General features: G+C 35.2%; 1 protein-coding gene across 1 annotated transcript; it reads left to right on the top strand.

Moving 5' to 3' along the window:
- Nucleotides 1-3,883: 3,883 nt before the first annotated feature.
- Nucleotides 3,884-8,943, top strand: LOC127107934 (probable methyltransferase PMT26). Its single transcript, XM_051045283.1, has 9 exons — nt 3,884-4,256; nt 5,135-6,277; nt 6,361-6,510; nt 6,732-7,002; nt 7,189-7,299; nt 7,389-7,563; nt 7,670-7,942; nt 8,041-8,235; nt 8,344-8,943. Exons 2-9 carry the CDS (start codon nt 5,180-5,182, stop codon nt 8,570-8,572), a joined length of 2,502 nt encoding a protein of 833 aa, XP_050901240.1. The 5' UTR covers nt 3,884-4,256; nt 5,135-5,179; the 3' UTR covers nt 8,573-8,943.
- The last annotated feature ends 544 nt before the right edge of the window (nt 8,944-9,487 follow it).

The following is a 9,487-nucleotide window of genomic DNA, read 5'->3' as shown; positions in this document are numbered from 1 at the left end:
AAGGAAGGGTAAGCTGTAAGCTGGTTGTTTGAATGTGAAGTATGATATGGTACAAAGGATTGAGGCTGCAAATTGGGTTCCCATCAATCATACCTCTACCATTGCTACATGTTTGGGAAAATTTATCTACATTATTGGGACTAAAACTAACTTTGATTTTGGGTCCTATGTGTTTGAGCAAACCATGAAGCATGCAAATTCTTTTGCTGTGAAGATGCCCATTGCATTCCCCTATCTTATTTGTGGTGTAATTCTCAGTCAACACCCTGATATTTTGGTCATCTCTGATGTTGAAGTAAGAGGGAATCTACTATAACTCTGAACTATAGGTTGTTTGCAGAGATATATGTCCTAGACATTATTGTGACATCTGGTAAGGATGCTGCCAGCTCAACTTCAGGGGAAGGAATCATTGCCGAGCTGAAGGATACCTGCAAAGCTTTAGATGAGACCATCAAGTTTTGTACTGAAAAGAAAATCAGACTTGAGAGCCTGATTAAATCCTTGTCTAAGGATGATGATGGAAAATTGAATGTTGATGAAGAAGACGGAAATGGGGATGAAGGAAATGTTATTGCAGGTGGTGATAAAGATGAGGAAACATATGGCAGTGTTGACATCTGATATGCCATATTTTTTCTTCTTCTTATGTATCTCTTTTCATTTGTGGGCTATGCCTTGGATATTTATGCACATTGAGTGCATATGGCCTGTAACCTAAAACTCCATATGCTCTGCCACGACTGTTTTTTTGTTTTTATTCCTGGTGAATACATAGTCGTTTTGTCAAAATTATGGCTAAAAGGAGGATTAGTTTTGGTAGATTTTATTATTTCCCTTATTTTCCCTTAAAGTGGGAGTACTACTTGAGGAAAAGTAGTATTTGTTTATGATATACTATTTAGGGGGAGCGTGATTTTCTTTTCTAGCTTGATGATGCCATGATAATTTACTTATAATTTATGTGCTTGATGTATGGTTGCATGTGGGGTCATAGCTGATGTCTTGACATCCTGACTATGAGAATTTATTTTTCTCTGAAGAAGGTTCTTTTTGTGAGAGTTTATTTCTCTATGATGTTATGCTTTGTGAGGCTAGGTTTTATCTTTTTTTGTTGCGTATGCCTCTGATGTGTCTTGGTGAAGTTCCAATTTTCACTGTGCATTATTTTTTCTTGAAGACGTTCTTTTAAGGTAATGATGAAGTTTTACCTTCTCAAGATGAATATGTTTGTGTATCCCTCTTGTTCTTGGTTGTTTGTGCAAGTTTATTGGTATATGAAATATGAGTTATGCAAAGGTTGTTTTAGACAAAATTTGCCAAAGGGGGAGATTGTTAGGTTGGTTGTGTTGTGATTGGCCGTATTTTGTTAAAACAAGTGTTCTAGAAAGATGTTAGACAAGATGTCCTGACATGTTGGTACGATATCATAGCATGCCTTGTTTCACATTCTTGGAAGATTTGTTTCAAGCGTGAGATCGCTGAAGATTTTTGAAAATATGATTCACGTATACCGCGGTCTAAGAAACATGTGTTTCTAGAAGTAGTAAAGGTCGGTTTAAACTTTGTCATGTTTCCTAAGAATGGATGTAAAAAACATTATATTCTCTTCTGAAAATTATGCTGAAGGTCATATTTGATCAACTGTTTGTTTAGCCCGAAATGTTCATCAAGCCCATGCTGCTCTCAGGCTATTTAAAAGGAAGACTTTAAACCTAAGAAGGATGGTCATATGTGTGAAAGTGTGAATTCGGTTTTAGTATGTTCATTGTTGTTTTTGAGCAACTCTCATATCACCTAGATGCTAGAGCTGGACTGATAGTTGAGTTGTAATTGTGAATCACTCGTAAGCTTTTAAGTAAAAGCGGATTCTGTTTATTGGAGTGTGTCTCGTTTTTTATTGTTATCTTTGTTATCACGAGCTGTATGATTGAGAGGAAGTGAAAGGGGTCTCATATCTAAGAGAATCTTAGATAAAAACATCACGGGTAATGATTAGGTATGAAGATTATAAATCGAAGGTTGTTTACAAAGGACTTGAAACTAATTCTATTATAGTGGATTTCCTTCCTGACTTGGATGTCCCTAGATGTAGGTGACGTTGCACCGGACTGGGTTAACAAATACCTTGTGTTATTTACTTCCTGCAATTTACTTTAAGTTGTTTATTGTTATTTGTGTCGTTACGATATCTTGACGTTGGATTCGAAATTCTGGTGTCCTGACATCGTATACGATATCTGTTCTCTACGTGCCAGAATATCACAAACATCACAATTGTAACTAAAACCAAAATTTCTATTAGATAAAATTAATACTATATGAACATCACAATTGACAGAATTTAAACATCACAATCGCTATAATGATAATTCATATGTCACATTTGATTGAATATCGTCTGATACACTAATATTACATGAATTTGACAACTACGAAAAACAAAATCCGGGACAACATAAGTTAACCATCAAATAATAACTTTTGTTCTTCTCTATTTCAAGCTTCTTCTTGGTCTTTTCATGCTTCTTTGAATTGACTTCTACACCAAATTGCTTGCCAAATTCCTTCCGAAACGTCCTTATCAAATTCTCTCAAATAAGTCATTATTATTATACAAATATTGCAATTTATGGAAATCTTTTGAGTTCTTTGAACCTAATCAACTTCATCGTCCTAAGTGAATAATTCACAACTTACCACAGTCTACAATTAGGTAGAAAATAAGAATTAGTTAAACTTAAGAGAAAAATCGAGAAAAAATTAACATTTGCTTACCCCTGAATTTCGATATTTCCAAAATTTGCTATTGGGGTTTTCAATGGTGTTTGAGACCCACATTTTCATTGGTTCATTACATCCACATATGGGTAAACTCAATCCACTTGAGTTGTTAATTGATGAGGTTTTGTTCCACCCATTATCAAATCCTAATTTCTTATTCACCTGAAGCCTGTAACAGGACAGAGAAGATGAAGAAACGAAGTTGGAACGACAATGATTGGTGAAGAACGATGAAGCCTATCGTTGGAACGATGAGGAAGATGAAGAATAATGAAGAATTGAATGAGGAACAATTCTGAAGATGAAACTCCTGAAAGATGAAGTTTGGAATGATATATGACATTTAAATTGACGTGACAAAATGAAAAATGCCACGTAGACAAAATAAAACCTGTCACCTAAAATTAAAATAAGATTATGGGTTGAAATAATGATTTTTTTAATCTAAATAACCCATTTTTTCAAATAAATACCTAAAATAACCCATTTTCCCACATATTTCCCAAACTAATCCACTTTCAACAAAAAAAAATAAATCTCAAAACAAAGGAGACGCCAATCCAATTGGCACATAAGAGGAGGCGTCAATCCAATTGGCGACAGTGCACAAATACATAGGAGAGAATACATTTTCTCTCCTATGTATTTGTACACTGTCGCCAATTAGATTGACGTCTCCTCTTATGTGTTGTACATATGCGCCACTTGGATTGACGCCTCATTTGTTTTGAGAATTTTTTTTTGAAAGTGGATTAGTTTAGAAAATAAGTAAAAATGTGGATTATTTTAGATATTTATTTGAAAAAATGGATTATTTAGATAAAATTTTCTGAGATAGTAACCAAAAATCAAATACAATTTTTTTTTAATATTATAAGAATGAATAATTTTTTTTACATGGGATAATCCAAAATTCATTAAGAATATAGGGATGAATATATTTAACACTATTTTATTTTATATAATTGTTGTATATAATTGTGGTCATACCTGATTTTTTAATTTTAAAAAAGTTGTTACCAAAAACGAAGAGGAAAGCTTGATTAATTTTGTTAAGAGATATTTAGACGTAAGAAAAAAGGCAAACGAAATTAATGCAGTTTGGGTCTTTATTCACACCGGTTTCACGGATTTCATGCGGCCGTCACTCTCTCGTAGTCTCTGTTTTTCGTTACCCATCCTTTGGTCTCTGTTCACTTCAACTCTCTCTCTTTTTTATCTTTCTTTCCTTTTTCCCTTCCCTTAACCCACATCACATTCAATTCAATTATTCTATTCCTTATCAACTCTACCCCACCGCCCCAAATCATAAACGTCCCCCTTTCATATATAACACCTCTATCTCTTCTTTCCTTCACGCTCCCAATTCCAGATTTTCTTTCTTCCTCCCTCATGCGTAACACAATGCGGAGATAGCGATTCTCTCTCTCTCTCTCTCTCTCTCAGATCTGATTCTCTCCGAATAGCCTAAGGTAACGTGTGATCAATTTTCTCATTCACAGAATTCGCGCATTCAAATCACGCTTTTTTTAAATGCAACTTTTCATTTCCAATTCTGTTTCGGTAACGGTATGGATCTAATCTAAGTAGGCGTTTATTGATTTTTCGCTGAACTTGTTCTCTTCTATTTTCAATTGTTGAATCTGCTCAAAATTGTAGTTGATTTGAAATTGGCGGTAATAACTGTATGCGTCAGAGTCTTCCATATTCAATTTCATTGATTGTTTGGTTATTCCATATTGACAATTTTTTCATTCGTTTTTTATCTTGTTGTTTTGATTTACTAACTCACGCGTTGAGATGAATCTATTAGATCTGGTAGTTTTCTTTAATAATTCCATGATTTCATGCTAAGTGAGAGAGATGATATATATATTAAGAAATCTCTATTTTCTGTTTTTTTTTAATGATATCATAATTTGGAAATGTCATTAATTAAGCAAAATAAGATTTACATATGGCTGTTTTTGTATTTGTAGGCTTTGTCACATTTGTAGGCATTTTGCCTTATATGCCATTAATTAAGCAGATTCATTCTTTTCTGTTTATAGCTATTTTGAATTTGTATTATTATTCTATCGATTTGAATGAGTGTTTTTTTAGTAAAATAAAAGAGAATTAAAAAACCTTATATTACATATATGATTGGATTTGGATTGGAAGCTCTTATAGATAATCCGAGATTTTAAAGTATTCTAAATTTGATTTTCTTAATTAGTTCTTGCACTAGCAGATTTGTATTATCTGTGATTCGGTAGTTCATGTTATGTATTTTGGGAATTGAATATATTATTGCCGTACAAGTTAAAAAATGTGGATGGTGTGTAATTGTTGTCTGTATGATGACCAGGTCTAAACTATCTGTAAGGCACTTGACCTGCTGACAAGTGGCAACATGGCGCAAGCGAAATATTCTAGAATAGATAACAAACGGTCTACATCGGGTTACTGTTCGACAGTGACTATTGTTGTGTTTGTGGCTCTATGCTTGGTTGGGCTATGGATGATGACGTCGTATTCTGTAGTTCCTGTGCAAAATGTAGACGAGTCTTCAGTGAATAATAAGAATGAGGTGAAAGAACAGAGTGAGGTGAAGGATCAGACAAGTGAAGCCGCTAGTGATACCAGTAATAGCAATGCTCAGCAGTTTGAAGATAAGCAGGGAGATCTGCCTCAGGATGCAACCAAAAAGGATAGCAGTGTCAGTGTAACATCTGAAAACAATCCTGTTTTGCCAGAAAAACAGGAAATTGTTTCTGATAAGGCTCCTGAAGATACTAAGATGGTATATACTGATACAACTCAGAACGTGAAGCCATCTGATTCAGATGATAGCAATGCCAAACCTGGTTTTAATGAGGATAACAAGAAATCTGATTCTGATGAGGGTGAAAAGAAGTCCGATTCTGATGAGAGTGAGAAGAAGTCCGATTCTGATGAGAGTGAGAAGAAGTCTGAATCAAATGGTAACGGACAATCTGATTCAGATGAAAAGGGGAATAGCCCTGGTTCAGATGGAAGTGAAAATAAAACTGATGACTCGAATGGAACAACAGATAATAAAACAGAAGAAAAGGCAGATCAAAGTGATAACCAGGGGTCTGATGAAAGCTCCAATGAGAAGAAAACAGAAGAAAATACCAACAACCAGGGCTCTAATGAGGTACTCCCTTCTGGGGCCCAGTCAGAGCTTCTGAATGAAAGTACAACTCAAAATGGTTCTTTTTCAACACAAGCAGCAGAGTCAAAGAATGAAAATGAGGCTCAAAAATCCTCCAAGCAGTCTACTGGGTTCAATTGGAAACTCTGCAATGTCACTGCTGGCCCTGATTATATTCCATGCCTTGACAACTTGAAGGCAATTAAAAGCCTTCGATCTACTAAACACTATGAACACAGAGAAAGGCAATGTCCTCAAGATCCTCCTACATGCCTTGTCCCTCTTCCTGATAGATATAAACGCCCAATTGAGTGGCCCAAAAGCAGAGAGAAGGTAATAATAAACTAGAATTCTTGACATTCTTAATTTATCATTTTATTAATTAAAAAATAATATATTTTTTTGTTTTCTTTCAGATATGGTATTCCAATGTTCCACACACTAAGCTTGCTGAATATAAGGGGCACCAGAATTGGGTAAAAGTTGCAGGCGAGTATCTTACTTTTCCGGGTGGTGGAACCCAATTCAAACACGGTGCGCTTCATTACATCGACGCTATACAACAGGTAAATATATTTTGTTTCAGGCGTCAGGAACTATACACTTATTGTGCAGATATCATCTTCATTAGAACTTTTACCAAAAGATTTCATTTAAGTTGTTGGAGAACGTATTAATGATAATTTTTATGTTTTCATCCTAGAATTTCTATGCAGAATTGCAGATATGTGATATATTTTCTTGATGTTGCTAAGTATTTTACTTATAATGAATATTGATGATGCAGTTCGTACCCGATATTGCTTGGGGCAAACAAACACGTGTGATATTAGATGTTGGATGTGGTGTTGCCAGCTTTGGTGGCTTTCTCTTTGAAAGAGATGTACTTGCAATGTCATTTGCACCAAAAGATGAACATGAAGCTCAGGTACAATTTGCACTTGAAAGGGGAATTCCTGCTATATCTGCTGTGATGGGCACAAAGAGGCTTCCGTTCCCTGCTAGAGTATTTGATGCAGTCCATTGTGCACGCTGTAGAGTTCCATGGCATATAGAAGGTATTTCAATATGTCAATAACCTAACCTTCATAGTGGCGATTTGATGAATTTTTGGTCATACAAGCTTGAAATTTTTATTCAGCATTTTAATATTTCACCTGCATCATTAGGGCATTTATATTATATATAATACGTGTAAATAAATTGGCTTTTATTTTAGAAGCTCAATATTTGTGCATGTGTAGGTGGAAAACTTCTCTTGGAGCTGAATAGAGTATTGCGACCTGGTGGTTTCTTTGTATGGTCTGCTACTCCTATTTATCAGAAGCTTCCTGATGATGTACAAATATGGAAAGGTAAATGATAGCACACACTATTATATGCTTCTTTTAAGCATTTACAATTTTGTATATCAAGTTTGACATTTTATGAGTTAAATTTACAGAAATGAAGGCACTAACAAAAGCCATGTGCTGGGAAGTGGTAAATATCAGCAAGGATAAACTTAATGGAGTTGGTATAGCTGTATACAGGAAGCCAACTTCTAATGAGTGTTATGAGAAACGTACCAAGAATGAGCCTTCTCTATGTCAAGACTCTGATGATCCTAATGCTGCGTGGTATTTCTCCCCTGACTGAGCCATTAGAATGTTTTAAATTAAAAACAAAAATTGAAGATATTCATCTTTGTCTGTAATATATGGCTGATGGCCTCTTTCATCACAGGAACATTTCATTGCAAACATGCATGCACAAAGTGCCAGTGAGTTCGACAGAACGTGGGTCACAGTGGCCAGAGAAATGGCCAGCAAGACTCAGCCAATCACCTTACTGGTTATCAAACTCTGAAGTTGGAGTTTATGGAAAGCCTGCTCCAGAAGATTTTGCGGCTGACTATCAATACTGGAAACGCGTAGTGTCCAAGTCTTATCTAAATGGGATGGGCATTCAGTGGTCCAATGTGCGCAATGTAATGGACATGAGATCTGTCTATGGAGGGTGAGCAAAAATTGTTGTTTCCAATTTACTCTGAATTATATTGACATGCGATTATTGTCTCATTTGTCTGAAACCTTTCTATGATATTTGGATTCCAGGTTTGCAGCAGCTTTGAGAGATATGAATATTTGGGTGATGAATGTGGTTCCGGTAGACTCACCAGACACACTTCCTATTATTTATGAACGGGGGCTATTTGGCATATATCATGATTGGTGTGAGTCATTTAGCACATATCCGAGATCCTATGATCTACTTCATGCAGATCATTTGTTTTCAAAGCTTAAGAAAAGGTACTAATGCCTACTATTTTGTTTCTTGTTCATTCAGCAAACCTTGGTTTTCAGAAAAGAAACAATCTGTATGTTTATCTCATTTTGAAATGTTTATCGTTCAAACAGATGCAAGTTTGAAGCTGTAGTGGCCGAGGTTGACAGAATTCTCAGGCCTGAGGGAAAGCTTATTGTCCGAGACACTGCTGAGGTCATTAACGAGCTTCAGCGCTTGCTGAGGTCTATGCAGTGGGAGGTTCGCATGACTTACTCTAAAGAAACAGAGGCCTTTTTATACATCCAGAAGTCCATGTGGCGGCCTACAGAATTGGAAACGGTAGAGTATGCTATTGCTTAAGCATGGTGATATGCCAACAGGAGTTAGGTGATTTTTGGTTTTGGTTGCTCAATATTCTTGTGTAAGTGTGTTTCCGCCATCATTCATGTATTGTTAAGTTAGGCATTTATTTTTTCTTTTGGTAATTTATTTTGATCTCCACTGTTTGGAGATTTGTTTCTTTTGCTGTAACATGGCGCCATAGTTAAGGATTTCTGATCACATTCTTGCAATTGTAGAGGCCTTGGATACTTGATAGTTAAGATTTTGCAAAGGTTTAGTAAGATGTCCACCAAAATTTGGTATTAGTTTTGTAATTGAATATTTGGACAAGAACAAAAACAGACAGTATATTATTGATTCAAATATCAAATACTGATAGTTAATACTAATACTAGGTGTCTTGTAGATCTATTATTTGAAAACGTAAGTCTGTTTCCTTTATTTGTTTTTATTATTGATGGAAAAAAAAGAGAGCTGGAGAGGTCTTGTAACGTGTTCCATTCCGTCTATGCTAATCTACATGATTGACGCGTCTCATATATTGATTACAATTTACAACCACTTATTGATTCCAATCGCTTATTTTACTTGATGCAGTGAAGTCCAGTGTAGGTAGCTTCTACTTAAGGTGAATCTCTAACAGTGACTTGATTTTATTTTGGTTTATTTACCCTGCAGGTCTTTAAATTATTTTAGATTTTTTAATTAAATTCTTAAATCTAAATTATAAAAATAATTGAAGTAGATTATTTTTGCGCTTTAATTCCCCGCATTGCAAGAGCGTTCAGACACTTGTTAGCCTTACAGAAAATGTGAACAATTCGAATATTTTTATCTTGCCTTATGACGCATTTGATTTTGCGAATAAGATTTAGCATTGGGCCTCATTTAAAAATCATTCTTGTGATTGCTTCAAACACCTCTTCATTATCA

This window comes from Lathyrus oleraceus, chromosome 7 (assembly GCF_024323335.1).
Source record: "Lathyrus oleraceus cultivar Zhongwan6 chromosome 7, CAAS_Psat_ZW6_1.0, whole genome shotgun sequence".
Taxonomy (NCBI): Eukaryota; Viridiplantae; Streptophyta; class Magnoliopsida; order Fabales; family Fabaceae; genus Lathyrus; species Lathyrus oleraceus.
The sequence above is the reverse complement of the archived record's forward strand: the minus strand, read 5'-3'. Positions and strand labels throughout refer to the sequence as shown.